Source organism: Athene noctua, chromosome 1, assembly GCF_965140245.1.
Source record: "Athene noctua chromosome 1, bAthNoc1.hap1.1, whole genome shotgun sequence".
In the NCBI taxonomy this organism is placed as follows: Eukaryota; Metazoa; Chordata; class Aves; order Strigiformes; family Strigidae; genus Athene; species Athene noctua.
Window position 1 is genome coordinate 95,524,256 of NC_134037.1, and position 23,595 is coordinate 95,547,850.

At 40.0% G+C, this 23,595-nt stretch overlaps 1 protein-coding gene across 2 annotated transcripts in view; it reads left to right on the forward strand.

Moving 5' to 3' along the window:
- Positions 1–23,595, forward strand: part of GLP1R (glucagon like peptide 1 receptor) — an 84,828-nt gene that overhangs the window by 6,397 nt on the left and 54,836 nt on the right. Inside the window, exons 2-3 of one of the 2 annotated variants that reach the window (XM_074897028.1) lie at positions 20,454–20,550; positions 21,882–21,992. In XM_074897028.1, coding sequence (XP_074753129.1) covers positions 20,454–20,550; positions 21,882–21,992 — 208 coding nt within the window. The remainder of the gene's footprint in view (positions 1–20,453; positions 20,551–21,881; positions 21,993–23,595) is intronic. The other variant, XM_074897029.1, reaches the window with a different exon arrangement.

Genomic DNA, 23,595 nt, shown 5'->3' on the forward strand with positions numbered 1-23,595 from the left:
TCTCCCTCTAAATGGGAAGAATGGTCGTCACCCAGAGTTTTGCACTGACTACATCTCTGGTGCTTGTCAGAAGCTTACAGAACACTCCTCCTACACCAGAGCGTGTTTTTGTGGCAGAATGAGTAGTTTAGACTGTGACTTGTGCTTATGTGTGGACAAACCAAATGCAGACAGGAAGCTCAGCTACCAGGGGAGCTGCCTCCTGGGTGCTCTGGCTCTGTTTATAATGGGTATTTCTCTGGTGCTTTGAAAGTTGGTCCAGCTACCTGTGGGCATGTCTTTTATGTGTTGAAGCAAGTTGAGGAATGGCAGCTGATGCCATAACCAAGCTTTACCATGCTGTCTGCTGAGCTCTGATAATCAAGGGAGATGTACAGAATTCCTTCCAAAGGAGTGTGTGGACTGCACCTCTTAAAATCAGTCTTGGGATATTTCAGGATATGTAGCATCAATCTTCCTTTTCCTCTGAATTCTGCTATCATCAGACTTCTATGTGTTTCTTTCCCATAAGAAACAACTGTCTTTTTTTCTTCCATTTGCTAATATTCCTGCTCCCTTTCTGCTTTATAGATATCAGCACTGCTCATGGTATTGCCCAACATCTGGATGCTATATTCATCCTTATGTATTGTTTCATTCTGAAAACTGATAATTTTTTTTTCTCAAAGCATATTCCAATTATTTCATTGCAGCTCAACACTTTGCAACCAAGTTGCAAAGAGTTTGTTTTTAATGTGAGCAGACTGAGTCAAATTTTACATTTGCTTGTGTCTTTCATCAGTTCAGTCTTGGCATCTGAAAAAAGCCATTGTAAAATTAGTGTAATTTGACTACATGACCATGTAGGGTGTGACAAGGGGGAATAAAGGAGAGATGGCAAGTAGATGACCTCTCAACTGCAGCAAGTGTGACTCAGGCTTCTAAGAATCTCTTAGAGCAAATAAATCAGAGGATTGCCGTGTTACATTGATGGGTGTCAGAACCTGCCCCCACCTTCAAAAAAGCCAAAACTGAAAAAGCACCCTAAACCAGAACTGAACTTCCATAGCATTGTAAAACATCTGTTTTTTTCTTTTCTTTGAAGTTTGCTGTCACTGCATAGGGCATTATGAGGATAGTAGGTGAGAGAATATGGTATGTCCCTGCAATTGCAGAGATCTCATCACCAAATATTTTGTTTTTACAAGATGACATAGTCAGCTTTTAATGGTGAGAAAAAAGGACAAAGGGTCTGTGCTCAGTTGGTTGGGGAGGCTCTGTGTTTAAGTTAGTGGTTAGATTTGAGGCCACATATGCACAAAGCATATGAGAAAGTATTTGATGTGTGTGTTAGCAGGAGCCTTGGCAGATGTGGTTTAGGACTGTATTCTATGCTGCAGTTAATCTCTAAAGACCCATCTCTGGGGAGGGGTTGGAGACCTTAGACTAGCTTTCTCTTGGCTTTTGTCTTGCATCCTGTAGTATTCGGCCTGCTCTTAGCTTTTTGAAGAGTGGAAGATAAATCCTATGCACAGCATGCTGTTAGCAACACAGCAGGCTTTAGTTCCCTCCTGTAAAGGAAACTAACTCAGAGCTATTGTAGAAAAGGTAACAGCAGAAGCCTTGCTCCCTCTGAAGGGCATTTCTGGTCCAGTTTTCTGATTCTGCAGGTGCCTGATAGAAATTCTTAAGTATGGCGTTGATGTAACTACTAAGCTGTGGTGTGAAAAAGTAGTAATTATTGCCTTTCAAACCTTCTGGGAGAGACTGACATGCTGATATCCGTGGGCTTCTATCACAAGATTCACTTTCTGACATGCATAGACTCTTGGCAATACAGTAGCCTCTTCATAGATTTTCTTCAAGATGGAAATTGGTAACTTTTGCTACTCTGACATGTCTAGAGTATGTACAGAAGCTACTGAAGAGTTTCTGTAAGGCGTTTTGTCACAGAAAGGATTGGGTGTACAGAAGCATTGACAAGCACCAGGTGTCTTACTTTTATGTTGAATTGGAAGTGGAAAACCAGGAAAGTTTTAAAAGACTTGGTTTATAAGTTAGAATGCTCTATGCAAGTTACTACTTTATGAAATGAATTCATTTACTTATCCCAATATGATCTTTGTGTTGTTTAGACACAGGGAGCCCTTTGGGAGCTGGAATAGGGTGGCAGGGCAAGGTACATGTCTGGTTTGGGAAGTCCAGAAGCCTGTTGCCTTTTTGGCTGACCCTGACTCCTACAGAGTGATCATTGTGCTGAGAAGTTTTGTACAGAGAAATCCAAATTCTGCACCTTTTGGACAGGGTGAGAATCCAGGCATCGGTGCTTGAATTTTTCACTGTTTCAGTAGGTGAAATTGAGCAGGAAGTGAGAAGTTTGAAAGTAACACCAGCATCTAGGAAGGTAACAGCCTGCCTCATGCCCTGCTGTCACTAGAGGTGTGGTATTGTCTTGCATTTTGCATAGAAAGTAGGAGCAGTTGTTGGTTTCACTATTAATAACAAGGTAGGATGATAGCACGTATATGTTGCTATCATTCATGCGGTAAGATGACCCCTTCCAAATACCTGTTTTGGGGAAGGAGTGGCAGTGATGAGCCGCCTTCTGCGTGCACTTAATTTACGAAGTCTGTGTGTTTGGATACGCATGTGATAGATGCCTTGGAAATATCTCTAATAGCTTCAGAAAGCAGCAGAGTACAAATCCCTTTTTATATTGAGTTGGTTTGAAGGACTGTGTTTTTCTGAAAGAGTGCTTGGTTCCTTTATAATTGATTGTGGGGGGTGGAGGGGTTACAGCTGTACAGTAGACATCTTAATCAGTGAGACTATTTGTGCTGTTAAGCAGTATACTCTTTAGAGCCAGGCACTTAATAACAAACTAAGCTGTCAGTCAGTGCTACACATACTATTTAGGGAGATTAAAGGCTGTAATATTGAGAGAACAAAGCTAATGTAAACATCCTTTATAGTTCATGAGGTTAACTTTCCACTTGCTCAAGCTTTCAATAATTAGCTGCCTTCATGTCTGTCCCTTATATTGCCCCTTGCTTGTGGAGTTCTCCTTGGGTTCAGCAACTTGGTTCACAGCCTGGTTTTAATCTTTGCTGTGTGCTATCCCCTGTTGTCTTTGAAAATACTCTGTAGTTTTTCTTCAACAGAAGGACTTAGTCCTCTCCAATCTTGGCTTTGCCATTCCGTCTGAGCTGCTTGGCATAATGTTTAAATAAAGCTTTAATGAAAATTCATATGTTCAAGTAATTCATGATTATTCCTGTACTTCAGAGAAGAAGGAGAGAACCTCTCTACTGACTGATCAAGAGGAAACTAAATTTTCAATTAGTGTCCTAGAAACAACTTGCATAAAAATCCTGGATTCTAAATACTTTCTCTTGTCCCCAAATTACATCTGAGATGATGATCTTTATGTTGATGCTACTTTATGGCCTCTGGAGTTTTTTGGTTTGTTTTTAATTTATAGCTATTCTTACTCTTCTCTCTTTCCCCTAGTTTTGTCATGCTGGAAATATTTGGAGCAAAATCAAGCTCTGGAAATAAACAGATTTATTACACTGTTCAAAGTGTCTGTATCCTGCTCAATGGACAGCTGGAATCAGCACAGAAGAAAAGCCTTTCTTGAAAGGCAGCATGGGCAGAAGGCTATGTCACTGGGAAATAAGAAGATAATTTCATAGCAGATTTGTAGCAAGCTTGGAACACTGTAAAGTATGGAATGACAGGCAGCCGACATGGAAATATTCAATTTCCAATACCATTGTGAACTGCCTTGCGCTTATTTTGCAATGTTTGTCTTTTATTTAGTTTTATGATCCAAACTGCAAAAGAAACTATTTGAACAGTTGGGAATGGAAAGTGTCAGCCTAGTTTGGTCTTGATTAAATCGTTTCTTCTTTAGCCTTTGTCTCCTTCTCATCTGTCCTTTCCTCCACCCTGGCGCCTTAAGTTTTTGACCATTTCTGGTCCAAGTAATCTGACAAGAGAAATGTTCTGTGGGTTAGTGTCCTTTCCATTAAAAGTTTTGGTCTGGACAGCTGGCCAGTCTGCTGTGTGTTTGTCTGGTTGCCCAAGCTGCTCATCTAGTGGGCTTCTCCAAGGAGCATGTCCCAACTCTGGCCCAAGTTGTCTTCCTGTCCTCCATATAGTGAGTTACTGCCGCCTTTGACTGTGTTGTTTCTTTCCTTGAATTCCTTAAAATGGACACCTCTGAACAACTCCAGTTAAGACTGAGGTTTTTAGGACTTTTTCAGGGGAAAAAAAAAAAGCAGCACTTCTTTATGTAGTGATCAGCCTAGTGAGATCCTATACTCAACTGGAGCTTTACTAAGCTATAGTGATAGCACTGACATTTATTTTTGAAAAGCTAATAAAAGTATGTTTTTCTTCTTTCTCTTCCTTTTTTTTAAACTAGCTAAATGAGTCTTCATTTTGGAGAAGTGCAAAGGATGAAACTAATGAATTAATGACTTGCTCATTTTAATAATTGGAAACTATTGTGACTATTGTGTAAAGGATGTTGAGAGAATTTTGAATGCATGAAGTCTTATTCACAGGATCTGAATAAATCTTGGTTGCCTTAAAGGAGGAGGATGCAGCTTACAGTGACCTGAACAGAAGCTGTTCCTGCAGGTTGTTAGAGCACAAGCTTTTTCACATACCTGACATTTCTAGCCTGATTTTGGCTGTGGACTTTAAAAATATCTTCAAAGCTGATCTTTCTTTCCTTTCCACTTAGTACTTTTAATTGTACATGGGTAATAAGAATGTTTGGCTCACTAGGTAGAAATTTTAATTGCAGCATGTTCTATGGTGTTTATGTACCACATGTCAATCTTAAAGGTCTATCTGATCTACTGACTAGTCTTTCATAGGGTTTTAAATTTGTGCTTTTATTACTTAAGGATGAAGAATAACTTGGGTTATTTTGTGGGTTGGGTTTGGGGTTTTTTTATGTTGATTGTTTTGTTGTGCTTTTTTTTTAAAAAAAGGAATATTGGTGATTGCTTTCAGCCTGTTGAGAACTAGGTGTGACAGAGTAGTAAGACATGGAGAGAGAAGCTGTGGTAGCGAGTTTCTTTTTTAAAAGGTGCTCCTCTAATAAAAGTGCAAGACCATCTCAGACAGCTTTGGAGATAATAATATTAGGTTGAGATTTGCTGCATTTCCATGACATACAAAGTAAAAAATATGTATTGTATGTGAGTGTATGTGTAAGAAAGGAGGATAAGACAGCTGAGAAATTTAGGTAGAATCCAACAATAAAAGTTAGAAAGTGAATGGAGACTATTAGTGCTTCAATCTGTGAATCCACTTAAAGTCCTGTGCTTTGAGTCATGTCTTCCTAGACTCCACATACGCTCAGTAAGAGGGAAAGGAAGAAGACAGCAAGAAAGGAAAAAGGCCAGGGACATGTAATGCTGTATTCTCTGGTCGCTTTGGAAGGGTATGAGGGGTGTGCATGTGCACACGTGTGTGTGGCTGGTGTGATGTTTGAGCAGAACTTTCACATACAGTGGCTAACTTACATGTTTTAAACTTCAGTGTTTCAGTGAACTTTTTCTGTCCTCAAAATCTCTGCTGCTAAAGCAAAAAGATACCTGAGGTGGAAGAGGGACTGTTGTCTGTAGTATTCAGCATTCTTCTTTGCTAGCTATGAGGAGTGGACTTATTTGAGCAAGGTAGCCAGGCATGAAAGCTTTTACCAATCTGTAGAAGCAGATGTGATCTACAGCCCCGATACTGCAGCACTTTCATCTACAGATTTTGACTTGTTTACTCAATCCATTCCTTCTAATTGGAAAAGTAGAAAGAAATGCAAGCTACCATCTGCAGCTGCAAAGCTGAAGGAGTAAAAATGATGTGAAAGGAAAAATTTATCATATAAAACCACAAATACTTTTAACTTTGAGGTGCTCAAGATGCTGAAAGTATCCCCAGTATATCCAGCTGTGTAGTTGTCTTCTGCAACAATGTAGACCATTCCTGTAAGAAATGTAAGTGATGGCTATAATAACTGCAGCAGTGATGTATAACAAAAAGGTAAGGCAGCTGATGGCAACGAGTGCAAACCAACTGTTTTAAAAAATGCTAATGAAGGTTAAAGTATCTGAAAAATCTTTGATGGCTGAGGCTAAAGGACAACTGCGCCCTCTGTCAGAAAGTAGCTCTGGTGGGGTGGAGGAGTCTGGCCTCTCCTCCACAGGGCTCCAGAGCAGACTGTTAGCATTGTGCCATATGGTAGCAATACTATGAAAAATTCAACTTGTGTTTGCTTTCACTAGTAACTATTAGCTGTTTAATCTGTTACTCATCCAACAGTGTTGTAAAAAGGCTGAAAAATGATCTAGCATCACAAATATTAACCAACCTGTTATTTAGGGAAAACTGAGTAGCATGTATTTTAATTACATCAGTCCCATTTTATTAATTAAAACTGTTGTGACATACTTCATGTTTTGCAAGATGATTCCTTTTAAGGAAACTTATTTGCATGGTTAATTCAACTCAGACCAGAAGTAAGTGCAGAATTCAGTACTGAGGGTAATCAGCCACAGTAGTAGCTTGCCTAAGGGTGCAGTGGGTTCCCTGTCACTTGGAGTCTTCTTGTCAAGATTAGATGTGTGTCTGAGTGGTTAAGCTAGCATGTGTGAGGTGGATGCAGAAGTTAGTGTGGGGCCCTAGAAGGTGCTGTGCAGGAAATTGATGAGATTATCATCATGGGTCCTTCTGGCCTCGAGGTCACCATGGTTGCCATGTACCGTTCTTAGTGGCAAAAGGTGAAAAATCATGAGTCATCTAGTAACAAGCGTAGATGAAGAGACCTTAAGGGCTCTTTCTCCAATAGCTGAAGTCCTCAAGTCTTTGCTTCTTTGAGTAATAAAGATTTGACTCCTAGCTTAATATTTTTATGCAGGTGGTGGGCTTCATTTTAGGCTCCTCTTAGTTCTAAGATGGTGGATAATTAAGATTATCCTTATGCCTCATTGTGAGCTGTGCTGCTTTTGTGTCTGCTTCACAGCAACTCTTACCCTCTGAACCATTTTGCCTGTTTAATTTCACCCTGGAGAGTTTGCCTGTCTGGTTCAGTGTGATGACAGGAGCACTTACGGTGGCATAAGGAGAAGAGGGGAGTGAGGAGTGGGGGAGGAAATCACAACCCTCCTCTGGGGACAGAGGAACCAGCAGTACTGGTATATGCTGCTTTAAATGCTGATAGTTATCCTGTAAGACTCTGTGCTCTAGAAATACACCTTCAAAATGAACTGAGATGTAAAACATAAAAATCCTTTGCAGAGCAAACTAGTTCACTGAGCAAACTTCCTCAGAAAATACATGTCAAGCCACTGCTATTTGAGTACCCAGGTTTTTTCTCTAGCCTCTTCTCTGTGAATCTATTCTGTTCCTACAAGTGCTGCTTGATTTAAGGTTAATGTCAGATGGGAAATATGTGGCTGTGAAACTACTAACATGGAACTAATGGAATGATTTTAATTCCTTTAAGTGACCTATCATTTTCAGCTTTATTACTGCATGGTCACTGCTTCCCTCAGTGCTTTGAAAATTGGAGGTGGGGGGAGGGGAAGCTTTGTGCACAACTTGAAATATTAATTTCAACAAAGTCTAGAGACTTGACTGGAGGGGCAGCTCTTTCTCCTGTGTTTTCATTTGTCCAGGCTGGACAGCTTTCTTGAGAAGCTCTTTGCATGTTTTCCTTTGCTTGGTTTATGAATTTGTTTCACTGTGTTTGGGATTTATCCTATCTTTTGCTTTCTGAAAAAGTGTGCTTGCTGCCTAAACTGCAGTCTTCCTCTGTTGTTCACTTTTCCTCTTTTGTTTGAAGCTCTCACCAAAGAGGGGTAGGAAGAAATGTGAGTCCACGCAGCTTTAACATCAACACAGTTGAAGTTCACTTCTGTACCTTAACCCACAAATCTCTTTAGCTCCATGTACATCTATGAGAGTATAGATAGGAAAGAAGGGCTGAGAGGGAAATGGGCTGATTTCTGTGGAGAGTTATGACTGTCTTTGAAACTGTTGCCACAGCAGACCTGCAGGACTGAAGATTGTGATACCTGCCAGCAATAAAGAAATAAGATCTGGGGCTGGCAAGGATTCTAGATTAGGAAAATCCACCAGTTTCCCATGTATTGGGAAAATGAAGTTGTGAGACTCCAGCTGATGAAGATTAAAGCCTGCTAGAAGTATCCTGAAGATGGGGTAGGGATAAACTAGAGGTTACATCTTGCATCTGAGTTCCTCTCTTGCGGTACTGTTGGGAGGCAGAAGAGCAGTACCATGTGGGATTGCCTTGCAGAACTAATGCATAGACCCTTTGCTACTGATTCAACTTGTGCAGTCAGTGCCAGGATCTCTGGGCAGAAGAGAGACTGAGTATTAGTATCTGAAAACTGTGTAAGCCAGGCTAATGCAGCATAGGTAAGAATGTAGAGGACTAGGGAGAAGAGTGAGCTGATGTATGCATGATACTGAAATGGATTGCAGGCTGCTTACTCGTTTCTTGCTCAATCAGAATACTCAGAGGGAATTGAGAAAATGGCTGCATTGTTCTAGAGAGTTGCAGCGTAGAATGTCTGATAAACTGGCCCAATATTGACTACTGAAATAAATGTTTGAGGATTTTTTTTTTTATTCTTCAACTACAAAATCGTCTGAGCTCAATGAAAGGGTGTACTGAAGCAAGATCTCAGGATTAAGCATACCATATGATTTTTGGTGTTAACTTCTGTGTCATCTACACATGCAACTGTCATGGTACTAACTTCAGAGAACTGATATTACTGTCATCTCCCTAAGGAACTAGAAGACAAAACTCCCAGAGTCTGTGTATGTCTTGGTCATCCATTTGCTAGCTGTAACACTTGGCCACTCTCATATTTTCATTCTGTTGTACTTCTGAAATGAAGAAACTACAGTTGTCTTTTTGAAAGAGCTAGTGTGGTAGAGTAATTCAGATTTGAGGGAAAAGCCTGATCTGATTCCTATAGTGATAGTTGGGTTCATAGGTTGCTTTGCAGTCCTAAAGTAAGGAAAGTCTGTGATTCAACTTGCTGGTATTTCTGTAGTCTACTTCCCTGGCTGAGAGGGACAGTAGGAAAACAGGGAAGTAAATCTGTTCTGGATAAGTTATTTGTGTAAAGGGGGAGGAGAGGATGATGTTATTGACCTTTCAAATCACTTGAGTCAAAGGTGGTAACATAACATTGTTACAATGAAATACTGAACAGCTAAGAATTGTTTGTGATTCTTTGAAATCAAAGTTTTGCCTGGAAAGCTCTAAAAGCATCAGTCCTGAATTCAAGATTTAAAGAAAAAAAGGAGAGAAAGCTAATGTCAATTAATATATTAATGAAAGCTTCTAGCTTTAATGGTTTTTATTCCTGTGTCTTGCAACTAGGATTCTGATTGTATTTTTAAATATTGTAGGTGATGGTGATGACTGTCCTCAGAATGAGAAGGCAGAAAGTGTAGATCTCCGGTTGGAGATGTTTTATTTGTGCCTTCAAGGAAGCTGAATTGCCCTCTGCAAATAAAAGTGAATCTAAAACCATGCAGAAGTGAAAGCAAATACTGTAGTGCACTCATATCTGCTGTTCACTCTTGCTTGTAACATCGCTTCTGGAGAAGGACAACTGTACAACCTTAGCTACCAAGACCTCACAAATACAGTAGGCTGTTGTCAAGTTATGATGCTTTAAATTGCCTCTCTGCTTAGAGGCTTGCAGGAACATAGCCAAAAAAAAAAAAGCAGCCCTGTATAGGGAAGCTAAACCCTTCTGTTTTAAAAGAAGGTAGAAGGAAAAGGACATGGGAGGTGGGATGAAGGCAGGAATAAAAGTTCCATGTTTGGGTGGTTTCTGGAAATGGCAATGTTATCTGGCTCCCTCTGCCTGCAAGCATAGCTCTGAGGATGCTGCTGTAGACTGTGGTGCTAGACTTTTTTCTTTTAGCTTGCACCCCTTAATGATTTTGATGTTCAAGGACTGTAAGATCTTCCCTTAAAACTTTGGATAAAATAACACAATCATCCAACGGGAGCTTAACTTCAGGCATGTTTACTTGGTCCTTGTTTGTCAACCTCAGTACACCTTTTTCATTTATTTATTACTCTATTACTCTTTTTGTTCATTTTACTGTTTCTCCATATTGGGCTAACTTAAGACCCTAGCCTTTATGCAACATTGATCCTGTGTTGTATTTGAGAAATCAAGTCCTTGGAATATAACATTTGGCAGCTGTGTGGGTTGAATGGTTAAAAGTATAAGATGATATGCAGGCTGTAAAACACATTACACTGCATCCAACCAAGTAAATGTGAACTCTACTGTATATGATACAATACTGCAAGGATATTATTGGAGAGGTTCTGTCCTGTCACTGTTATGCAAAGGTATACCTCTGTTGTCTCTTATTTAATATTTGGAAGGAAAACAGATGATGTCTGGAGAACGAGCTTAACTGTCAGAACTTCTCTTGTATGCTCTGTTCTCAAATGTCTCATAACTGTTGATGAAAACACTAGCAATTTGCAAAGGCACTACATATAACTGCCTTGGCAGGGGATGGGTAGTCAGGAAAGAGCAATATGGCAGATAATGGGACAGCAGACCTTGAGCCACTGTGACAATGAGCAGCTGAGGGAGTTAATTCGCATTAGTTAAAACCAAAATAAACTACTGCCCTCAACTAGAACTGCAAAAGTCATACAGATTTGATTGCATTCTTCTCTAGAAATCTCTAAACAACAGTGGATGCAGATCTTATACTGAAATTATATACTGGAATTTTTGGGTTTGTGTGCTGTTTTTTAAATAGCCTTGTGGTGATTGTTCTTCTATTTTTTTTTTTAACTGGAGAATGAACTTTGTTTACAAATTAAAAAATGCAAATAGGAATGAGTTTGGTTAAGAGAAAGGTCTGTAAAGGCTAATATGTCTGATTTATTTGTTGTTCGTTTGTTTTTTTTCTTATTGTTGAGCTTATTGCAGGGACTGTGGTGATGGGATGACAAACTGGTGACCAGGCTTACACTGCTGTAGGATTCGTATCCTGGGAAAAATAGCTAACACTCTTACACTTTGCCTTCTGATCCAGCACCATGGCTTCTTAAGAGTGTTTGTTAAATAGTCATTTGAAAAGTTGGGAGAGCTTAACTCATTTGGGACACTTTGGTGTGAAAGGTGAAAAGATTTAAGAGGGTTTTCTTGCCTAGTGGAAATACAGGTTATGTATGATGAAGTGATGTTCGCTCAGTCCTTGAGATTGTGATGAAGATTACTTTTGGGTTGTTTAGAGATTTTTTTTTTTTTTTTTTTTTTTTGTGGAGGGGTGGGTGGGTGAAATCCTCTTTATTTTTGTGCTTGGAAACACAAATGTTGCAATTCCTTGGCTCTGTGGGACTGCAAGGCTCTGTCTGTGTCTCTGCTCAGCCAGCTCTGGGATTGGACCATTGCTGGCTGTTACAGAGAAACTAGGCAGTTATAAGCTTGAGAAACAGATCCTTTTAAATGCACTTGGTGTTCAGTATGTCATAAAGAAGCAGCTTAACTAATTGCATTTTAGACCACAGCAAGAGGAGCCAAAAGTCCAGCATTGACAGATGTTCTTAGCTTTGTTTTGCTTCAGCAGTTCAGACTTTCAGGATGAGTCAGTTGCCCAAATGTAGGCATCTAGTGCTGCTCAGAACTTCCTCTAGTATTCAAGACCCTGTATGGGACTAGCAAAAATGATGTAGGGTGCAGAGGAAATGTGCACCTCTCTGCAGCTGTGGCAGGAGATAAAGCAAGGCACTTGTGCATGTTGAGAGGAATAGTAGGTGCATGTGATCAGGCATTTGAATTCCACGCTGAATCTCCTCTACTTTTTCAGCCCTATATATCCCTCACTGTCCCTGTACTCCATTGTGATAGTACATGATAGCAGTGTCCCTCAGAGTTCTGATTTGGGACCAATACTGTTAGATATCTTTATTAATGACAGACAGTGGGAATGAATGCACCCTTGTCAAGTTTGCAGGTGACATTAAGCTAAGAGGTGCAGTTGATTTGCTTGAGGGAAGGAATGCCATTCAGAGGGGCCTTGACAGTCTTGAGAAGTGGGCCCATTTGAGCTTCATGAAGTTCAGGAAGGCCAAGTGCATGGTCCTGCACCTGGATAAGAGCAATCATCACTACATATACAGACTGGGCAGTGAATGGATTGAGAGCAGCCCTGCAGAGAAGGACTTGGGGATACTGGTGAATAACAAAATCAGACAGGAGCTGACAATGTGTGCTTGCAGCCCAGAAAGCCAGCTGTATCCTGGGTTGCACAAGAGGAGTGGCTAGCAGGTCAAGCAATATGATTCTCCCCCTCTGCTCTGCTCTCATGAGACCTACACCTGGAGTGCTGCATTTCGATCTGGGGACCCCAGTCCAGGGGAGACATGAACCTGTTAGAGTCCAGAAGAGGGCTGTAAAGACGATCCAAGAGCTGGAACACTTTTCCTGTGAAGGAAGGCTGAGAATGCTTGGGTAGTTCAGTCTGGAGGAGAGAAGGCTTCGCAGAGGCCTTATTGTGGCCTTTCAATACTTAAAGGGGGTTTATAAGAAAGATGGAGACAGACTTTTTACCAGAATTTGCAGTATAATAGGACAAGGGGTAATGGTTTTAAATGTAAAAGAGTGTAGAATTACATATAAGGAAGAAATTATTTAATATGAGAGTGCTGAGCCTCTGAAACAGTTGCCCAGAGAAGTTGTGGGTGCCCCATCACCAGAAATGTTCAAGGTCAGGCTGGGCAGGGCTTTGAGCAACCTAATGTAGTGAAAGATGTCCCTGCCCATGGCAAGGGGATTAGAACTAGATGATCTTTAAAGGTGCCTTCCAACACAAACCATTCTACAAATCTGTTATTACAACATTTTTAATGAAATGCTGAGTTCCTTTTTCAGTAGCACAGGCTGCATTTTGTTTCTACATGTGCAAGGATAGATCTGAAGTGCTCTTTTCATCTTCAGCTTTGAAGCTGTTCTTGCTCCCACAACACTGCTCAACTTTGCCTTTGTTCCTTTTATAATGTTCCTAGTGCTACACGTTTTGTATCTGTCTAAAAATGCAATTTAAACTCTTTATTCTACTGTTCTGTTTGCTCTGTTGTATAACTGCATCAATAAAAGTCATCTTCTAAAGAGCACTTCACAATGCTTGTGTCTAGATTTTCAATGCACAGTAAAATCTCCTTGTACAGGAGTCCTGTGATAAATAAATTCTTACAAGTGCTGGCACACCATGTCTCCCACTAAAATTGTGGGGTTGCTTTCTGCTCTCCAAGAGTTTGGGAGTTATAGTTGCTGTTGAATTTTGCTTTTTTCTTCTCTCTCTACATAGTTGCTCAGTAGTTTCTTCTGTCATGTTTGACTGGCTCATGTAATACATCCTTGACAGGAACATTTAGCATAACAGATGAAAGACATTGTAATGAGAATAACATTCTCTGGTAACAATGGGTGTTAATCTAAATATGTGTATGCTTCAAGTATAAGCGTATGGATTCATGGGTCCTACAGTGACCAAAGAAGAAACCTCTTCCCAGGCTGGGAAAACTTTGTGGGGCAGAAAAACTACAGGTAACTGTTTTCATCCCAGATCTGGTCATCACTGAGGACAGAAACAATAGAGTAACCCCTCCAACACAGATTTGCACCATGTTTTCAATCTATCCTACCTGACTTACAGGAGTTTGATATATTTTTTATTTATTTATGTCTCTAGAAGATGATGCTTAATTTTGTAGTATGCTGAAATATTAGTCTGTACTTTATTTCCTTGATTTTGAGAGTGTTTGCTATGGAAGTTGATTTAGGTGTTTAAAAAGTTTTCTTTGACATCTATGCCTCTGAATGCCAAATACTTTGCCTTGATCCAGAAAATGATAGGGGCTGAGAGATATTATTCTCCTTGAAATGCACCTTGTCAAAACAAAAATTTTAGGGATGGGAAGAGAACTGCTCGGTTTCAAAGCACAAATGAAGCATCTCAGACAGACCTGGGGTGATTGGTCCTGGTGTGGAAACCCTTGTGGTCAGGACTGAATTATCCCACCTGTTCAGACAATTTATGTATTTGGAACAATTTGTGAAGTCAGCTGAACTGGGAGTTGCCTGTGCCTAGTCAACAAAAATACTGAGAAGCAGGAGCAAGCCTCAAGTCAGTGTGGTGTTTTTTCTTTAGAATGCCTTATCTGAGACTCCAGGCAGAAGCATTCTGCATTTGGGAATATGCATTTCCAAACCTTCTTTAGGAGATACATGCGCTTATCCTTTCTTCCTTAATCTAGCAAGAACAGGTCTTAAGAATGAGGGGAGCAGATTGAAATGGGGGGCTCTTGTGTGTTTTGGGAAGTTACTGAAAGCCCAGTGTTGCTCAGGACTGGATGTGTGCTGTCAGTCTGGGCTGAGCAGCTGTGAACAGACAGGCGGAGGAGGAGTGTCTCTTCTGTGCATTGATCGGTTGCAAGTGCCTGATGAGAGCTTGCTCTTGCAGCTTTGAGTTCAAAAGCTTGATGTCATGAAACTTGAAGTCCTAAAACAGTAATGGAATAGAGGGGTCTCTGTGGTTAGACAGCTGGTGAAACACTGGTTTCAAGATTTGCCTTTACTGGAGTCCTGGGACTTTTTGATTTTTCTTGCAGGTCTTTTAAGTGTTAAGCTGCTGTAGCCTAAGAGAAAACTCAGATGGCAGACGTCAACAGGGAGTTTCTTGCTGAATCCAATAGCTCCTTTTGTGGGAGCTCACTTGCTGCTTTTCACTGGCAGGGAGGATGCTGAAGCGTTTCTTTTTCTGGCACTCTTGAGCTAATGGAGTCATTGGTTCATTAGTAACTAAGGAACGGAAGCATTTGCAGGAAAAGCTCCTAGAAGCTGGCAATAGGCTTTTCTCTGGAAGAAAAGTTGTTTTGATCCCTATTTGTTTTTTTCTGAAGGGTGAGGGATTTGTCCAGAGTGATCCAACTGTTGATGAACTATCTTGTAAAATATGACTTGTTATATCATCTGATCAGTCAAGCAGCCCTGCAGAAGGGACTGAGAGTAATAATTCTACCTCAGAGGGTCACCTGTTCTTGCATAATGTCAGATGACTACATTAAACTCGATACTGTGCAATGTAATATGGGAAGAGAATGCAATAAATACAGAAATCTGGTGGATGTCAGGTGTCCTAAAGAATTATCTCTGTAAAAGGTATTGCTCAGGTGTCTTTAATGATACTTCTTTTGTACTATCTATAGTAGAGACAGCAAAATTTTTGATGTGCTTCCTCCTTTGACGTAGCTTCAGTATTTAAAGGAGAGTAACTGGACTGTCAGAGGTGTTGCCTGTACTGGATTCAGAAGCTCATAACACAGAAGTTGAACAAAGTAGTTACAAAATAAGGTTAAATCTCATCTCTTTGAGGGAGTAAGGGTGGGTGGGTTCAAACAAAGCCTGCTGCCATACTAATACACTTCCAGAATCTCTTTTGGTTTTCAAGCATATCATACTTGAAGGACTGATCCTCACCAGGGTTGCTTTGTCATGGGGTGAACAGTGGTCAGAGGACTCATTTTAATATGAATTTAATCATATCAATTAATTCATATTAAATATCAATTTAATATGAATTAACTATGAAGGGTTGGGTGTTTTGGGGGTGTTTCTGCAACATTTAAAGAAATATAACTGTTATTACAAACTGATGGTTGGAACATCAACATTTGTAGGATTTTTTTGACAAACGGTTGAGAAATTGGATCTTGACTGATGAATTTAGGGAGGTAGCAGTAGCATCCTGCCACTCATGTGCTTTCATATTTACTTCAACTTAGAAGTGGAGAAAAGTGGTGACAAGCTGCAGGGGGAGATAAATTTGTTCAGTGAACAGCTAGCCCTGTTGCAGAGTTGTGCTGTGCTACAGCCTCTGTTTTTAAACTTCTGCTCCCAGAGCTGCTGTTGTGGTAAGCCAAAACATCTTGTTAGTTGGGAAAGTGCTTTCAGGAAGGTAACTGCACTTAAGCCCCACACAAATTATTTCATTTAAGTCTGAGACCTTAAATCATCCTTTCTTAGACAGGAGTAATCTCATCCCCGTAAACGCAAGGTGATATTTGGTCACAGCAACATTTTCTGGGCTAGCAGTGTTGTGCTCTGCCCCATCTGGGCTGTGAACTGAGGACAAAACTGTCTCATAAATTCAAGATTATGCCCACAATGTGAATTGAATAAACCTGTTAGGTGGCCATCTTAGCTTCTACTCTGTTGGCTTTTATTGATGCAGACCTATAGATTATGCTTAGGTGGTTTAATAAGGAGAGGAATTTATACAGGAAAGCATGTCACGTCAGAATGAGCATAAAGCTAGTAACATGCGGTTGTCACTTATCTTGGACTTAATTGCTGTGCTAATTCTGTGGAGAATAGCTTTAAAATAATGTGTCACACTGGACTTTTCAAAAAGGGTAGTAAAGGTTAAAAGTAACTCACTGGTGCTTCTGAGGTAAAAGGCAGTAAATGCAATCTGAACTTTCCTCTCATGAGGTAGATATGTCAATATTACTATCTGAGAGAGGAATACCAAGGCCTTACCAAAGTGTGATTCAATGCCAGCTTGCCCCAGCTTTTGCTTTTGAAGACTAAGATTAGAATTTTGTAGGTCCCAGTGGTTATAACATTACATATGAGCCTTCAGCAGCAAGTTGAAGTCTTGCTTATTATCCTGAAATGTTAAAGTGTAAAAAACCTGTAATGTAAGTGTTCCTATTTGAAAACAGACAACTAAAGACATAAGAAATACAAATTTAAGGAGGAGTTTCTCATCCTGTTGCATGTAAGACCTTTTATATGGTGATGGGAGGAGAGGGAAGATGACAACCCTAGTAGTCACCAGCTGCTTTTGAAGCTCTGAGAATTCTCCCTTCCACTCTGAAAGATGCTGTTTTCATGGAGCATTTTGTCTGGTCTGGTGTGCCTGCAAGTTTATGCTCTTGTGTGCTCAGATTTCAGTGCGTTAGAATAGTGTTTTTGTAGCACTGATCACCTTGGACCTGTGTGGGTGCTGGTTTTGTTGCAGCAGGAGTAGTTTCAAAGGTACTTCAAAGTGATTAAAATCCTTTTACAGTAGGGTCTGTGAAGACAAATGATGACTACAGAACAAGGCTTTCCTATATAAAGGTGTTAAGGATTTGTAAGGAATTCTGTTTTCAGAGTGTTGAATGAGGTAACTTATCACTAGAGATTAATTACGCTTCACTATATACATACACTGAAAGGCTCTCAGTCTCTGTGCTCTTGCCAGTCTTCATTTTTGCTGCATCAGTTTTATGTTCCTTAGGCTGCAGCATTACTCACCTCCTTAATGTCCTTCATCCATTCTTGCCTCCTGAATCCTCCACCTTAACCAGTCAGCCATGTTTCCATCCTCTGCTACGCTATCCTGTGATATATTTTCACCACGGCAGAACTACTACTGTTTTTCCCTCACATGGTTGAGTATAACTGGGAACAAACCAACCCACAGCTAAAATGGAAGGACCGGTGGTTTTAGCAACAAAAATATAGTCCTGAGTTTAATAAAGCTGTTTGAACTTCTGCAATTTGCTCCAAATTTTGGGTACTCACCCAGGAACCTTGTTCTTGTATATGTGTGTTTAGTGTTTTGATGTTGCGGAAGGAATTAAATCACTTTTCAAGAAAATAACAGTATCTTTAGTTAAATAGCATTGGAAGACTGTGTGACTTGTGATTCTTGTTCAGGTGAGTCAGAATCTCTGGGAAATGGGGATTAGCATATATTAAATTTAAGTCAGTTTGTCTGATAGTAAAACATAGTATTTAGCTGAACCAGAGTAAACTGTTACATAGAGAGAACTTAGGTAGTGTTGGAATTTATATTTGATTGTTTTACTGCAACAGACTATAGATAATAGAAAATGGTCTACCAAATCAGTCATCTCCACAAAAAGGCATGTCTAATTATTTAACTCTTGTAGTTTGCTAATCTTTTTGTTAGAGTTGTCTTCTCTCATATTGGTTTCTCATAATGAGTAGAATCTACTTTTTCATTAAATGAAGGAATAGAGGCTTGCTTTTTCCTAAACTGTAATTTAAAGCTGGTTATTCCTGCATTCATGAAGGTAATAGATGAAAACTTGATTTAGAAGAAAATACTTTAAGGCTTGCTGACTCCAAAAGACCTAAATTTCTTGGCGCATGCAGTTTTAGGATATTTTCAGGATATTTTAAAAAAGTAGAGTCTTGTTTCTAAATTAAACTCTGTATGCATTTTTATTTTGTAATGATTTTAAAAGCTGAATTTGGATTACCTTGATGAGGTCATCTGCATGCATGATCAATAGTTACTTTTTTTGGGAAGGTGTTTGACACTTAGTAGCTTCTGAAATTATTCTAAATTGTAATTTAAGAGTTTGTCCTGAAAATGTTCCAATTAATTAAAGTGTTAAGGTGGTGATGAGAGGGTGGTGGAAACAGTCCTGTATAGCTTCAATAACCACCCTTGTAAAATTAAGACCTTTTAAACAATGCATAACCCGAAAGTTACTTTTTAAAGACTGCCTGAGAGAAACTTAGGTTTGAAAGTTGTTTCCTTTCCTTGTACTCCAGTTATCCATCTTTATTCAGCCTACATGGATCATAGATGGCATTTTTGCTTGAGTTACTGGTTATGTGTTTGTCTACAAACAGAATTTTGGTGGTGATGTTTTCTTTCTCCTTCAGGTATTTTGAACATAGATCACTACAGGTTTGTGTGTTTCCATAGGCACATGGAGTTAAAATTTGGTAGGATGCATTCATTTTGCACTAGGGACTTTAGCACAGACTGACTTTGGCAGATTTTACTGGCATAGATAAGATGATTTAAACCAGGCATACAAGGGTCAGAGTTTCAAAGATCCACAAGCTTGTGCTTGTTTTGACTTCAGGGGGAGCTGGCTAATTTCTTCTAAAATTATGGCCATGAGTCCTTAGCTACAGTTAAGTTGCATATAAGTATAGGTGGCTATTCTTGAAACACAACACAGGTATCTACTAAGTGTTGTACTTATCACATGTACAAGAACATCTTTGTAGTTAAATGCAGTGTCTTAATCCATCCAGAAGCATGATGGATATAGAGTTTTGTTTTTTTTCAAATGCTTTTTTAATCAGTAGGATATGAGAGGACCTGAAAGGTCTGTAGTCCAAAAATGACAATTCTACTTCTATTCTTTCATACCAAGGTGTCTAAATTTTAGTCACATTTGGTTGTAGTGGACAGCATCCAGTTTGGCTTTCCTGAAATGCAGTATAGGTTTAAAATTACATCTTTGGTTTAAAACAATCTTTCCCATGCCCTGGTTTCCCTCTAACAATCTGAAAAAGGTTTAGAAGCACAAATGGAAAATAAAAATCAGTAGTTGAAGCTGTGAAGTAAAATTACAAGGATTATTTACCCTCATGCTTCACTTAATAAACTGATAGATAGCTGGGATTAAATGATTTTTCCTCCACTCAGTGTTAGTGTGTTGTGCCATTAGGTTTATGCTGTTGATTATAGGCCTGAGACATCCATGGGCCTTTCCCTGGAAAACAAATGCTCTGTTAGCTGCATTATTGATCACTTACAGCCTCCTAATCCTAACACTTTAAATTCAGTTTATATGAATGCAAAGAGGGGAGAGAAGGACTGATGCCTCTTTACATAAATCAGGTGAGTAAGCTGGGTGTCTGAGCCAGGTGGGGCATCTGCTAGGGTTGGGCAAGCAGCCGGCACTAAATTTTGCATTTTAATAACAGCTAATTTTCTTTGTGCCTGGAGTTTGTACATACCTTCCCCTTTCCCCCTCAGTACTTGGAATGTCTGACAGTGGAACCTGCAGCCTGTCAAACTCTGCAAAAAGGAGGTCCCCGCTCTTTCTGCGTTTTCAGGAAAATTATGCTGGGTGCAGGGAAAAGATTTTGTTTATGGAAGAAAAGCTGAATGGGAAAAGATTTCATCCATGTTTGGAACAATGCTTGGGGAATATTTGCTGAATACAGTGAATTAACTTGCTCCTACTTACAAAATAGCAGAAATACTGCTGTTGGATAGAAAACCATTCTTAAAAGGACTTGCTGCCATCCCTGTCTTTTCATGAGATAATAAATCACATGGCTGGGGTATGTTCAAGAGAGCAAGGCTAGCTCAGTTTGGGTTTCAGTGAGGACACATTATAGTTGTTCATGGGTTTTTTCCATTCCTTGTGATACAAATAGAAAGGGATTTCTTTGGTCAGTCAGGCAAATGCATAACAGCATCTTGTGCCCTTTATGATAAGCAGTGCTGTTTTGGCTTGTGGTAGTCATTTTCACACCCACCCACTCCAGCTGCATGAAAAACACAATTTAAATTCCTGCAATGTCTGAGACTCATGGTTTTTCTCTTAGAGTTCAGATGGGTCCCTCTCTGGGGTTATGCAGAAGTGGAAGGAGTATCAGCTCCAATGCCTGAAATACTTGTATGAGGCACCTCCCATTGTGACAGGTAAGCCTTCTTGGTAGGGATAGGATGTATTAATTTTTAAAATGTACAATAACCGTAGTAAGGGAGTGATGATGAACTTGAAAATACTTCTCCAGCTTACTTTCCAGTCCATTTCTTTTTTTATCCTATTTGCTTCAGCCTGTTCTCTGTGGGACTCTTCCCTCTGCTAAGGAAGTATTTTATAGAACAATTTCATTGTAAAGGTATTGGTCTTTAGGTGCAGAGTGTTTTTCAGTGGCAAGTGGTGGCACATCAAAGCAACACACTAATGTAATACCCCTGAAACTTTTTTAGGTTTTGGGGTTGAGAGACCACATGGGTGTTAAGGAATCTGGGACCATGCTGTTGATGCTGACCTAGCAGTTTCTGGGCCTTAAAGTTGGTATAAATTATTTTGAGTACTGTAAAATGCTGAAATGCTTTAAAAAAAAAAAAGCCAGACAAAAAAAAAAACAAACAAAACAAAAAAAGGTGCCTTAGTGAAAATGGAAATGCAGCTTGTCTTAGTTGAGCTGCTGTAATGTGTTGAGAGCAGCTGCGATGTACCAGCATCATTGTGTTTAGAGGACACTGGTGACTTGTCAATGACACTCACAACTGGACACAGTGTAGCTTCTCCTATGCTTCAGTGCTTTTGTGACACACTGAGAAAGATAAGATGGGTCTAAAGTAGTATCTGTGAAGAATTATTTCAAAACTGTTAATTTTCCTTCTCTTAACTACATTGTTATGGCAGGGTGAGAGCAGTAGCTGATGACAACAATGGCAGGGAAACATTCATCTCCCTCTGCTCCAGTATCCTGTTGAGCGGTCGAGTGCTGCCCTCTAAGAATGACAGTTTAATAAATCTGAAGTTGAAGTATTCTCATGTTGATTAAGCCATAATGCAAAGTTATGGTTGTGTGTGGGTATTTCGTTGATGGATCTATATATTAGGCTAGACTTTCCAACTGCACGACTGTGAACCATTCTCAGGAATTATTATCTGCAGTATTCATAGCAAAATGGATTTTAAATTAAACTGGGACACATAAAAGTGTAGAAGAGAAAAGATGGGAAGGGATCATTATTGATTTACCTTTCTTGTCCCGTGACTTAGTCAAAGACCCTAGTCTGTTTTTCACTTTCCCCCTGAAACAAGTTTCCTGTTGTGTGGGGATGAACGCTTTTGGACAAATAACTCTTGTTTAACTCCACATCAAAGCTTAATTGCATAATGCTGTTAAATTGCATGTGTCCATGTCTCCTTTTATCTTCTGCTATTCAGTCTTTTCCTCCTTGTAGTATTAGTACAAGGTAGTGGCATGATCCTCCCTTCCATCTCTCTGCAGAAGGCAAGTTCTGCAACAGAACTTTTGACAACTATGCCTGCTGGCCAGATGGACTGCCCGGAACCTACGTGAATGTCAGCTGCCCCTGGTATCTCCCCTGGGCTAACTCAGGTAAGAGCATTTTCTTACAGGCACAGATTTAAACCAACCTTGTCTTCCTTGCACAGCCTTAGCAAGGATAAAAATTACTTTGGCTATGCAGGCAATCAGTTCTCTGCAATATAAAAGTAGGAATGGGCTCAGCAGGATACACTCTTTATCTCCATTTAGCAGGAAAAAGTGTAAATGAGAAGAGACTGTTCTTAAGGGTTGCATTTGTTTTGGATTTTTGTGGTCTCATCTGGTTTTGCTGATTGAATAGTGGTGACTATTAATGATATAGTACTGTGGTGCTTGCTGAAGACTACCTAATAATAATGGTGTATTTTCAAAACTGAGATAAAAGTAGCAAAGCTAGATGGTAGGTTGTCCTGTAGTAGATAAAGACAAAAAGGGTCTAAAGGGATAGTGTTTTGTGCTGCTTCCTGAGATAAACTTATTTCTCAGAATGCTGCAAGATTAAGACTTTGTCAGTGGTTGCAAAGACTCTTTTCTGAAGGACTGAATGTCACCTTTAGATGTTAGACCCTTAGGTAAATGTGCACTTGGTGCCACTTGAAAGCAATGTGAATTAGATCACTCCATCTAATATTCTGTCTTTGAAGCAGTTGCCTTATATAGCTTATTCTTTGTGAAGACCTTTCTACAATTTGAAGTCTAAATGAAACAGTTTATTAATCAGCTACCATGGTGTGGTGAATTGGCTTTGGCCCCTGTTAAGAGACAGAGGATACTGGTTAATGAGGATGTATAAATCTGACTGCTGGATGTAAAGATGGTTTAAGTGTGGAGTACCTGTTCTAAGTGTTGGTATGAAGTAATTTCAGGAATGAGAAAGAAAAAGAATGGAATGGTCAGAAGACAGTTGTACTAAGTACATACTGATGATGTGGGACATGGGCTTGATGCAAATGGTATGAAATAAGGGATGGAGATTGTATTGGGTCTGGCCAGGATGAAGGTAACTTTCTTCACAGCAGCCTATATGGTACTGTTCTTTGTATTTATTGATGGAAGTGTTGATAATGCAGCAGTAGTTTGGCTGTTGCTGAATAGCACTTGCACAGCATCAAAACTCTCTCTCCATCTCATGCCCTTCCCAATGCCAGTGTAGACTCTGGGTCTGCAGGAGGTTGGGAGGTGACACAACTGGGACAGCTGACCTGTTCTGACCAAAGGGATATTATGACCACAGATTTTCCACAGTTATTCCCCTCTGGCAAAGTCCAGTCCAAGTTTTGCCCATTACCTTTCCCAGTTAGTCTTCATTCTGACTGGTGAGCTTTTCCATGTTACTTTCTCCCCCGTTCTGTTGGGGGCGGGGCGGGGAATGTCTGGGTGGGCCTTTGGCAGCTGACTGAGGTCAACTCATCACATCCACCATGGTATCTCCAGGAGCTGCAAGGAAGTCTCTGCTTCAGTGACTGCAGCTCCTCCCCTTCATCTTCTGACATCAGTGCTGACAGGGTTGTTTCTTACACTTTTTTTTTCCTCACCTCTCACTGCCAGGCAATGTTTGGCCCTTTCTTAGGTACATTTCCCCTAAGGCAGCACCATTTTGGCTGAGGGTCTCAGCTGTGCCCTGCAGTGGGTCCTTTGGAACTGGCTGTATTCA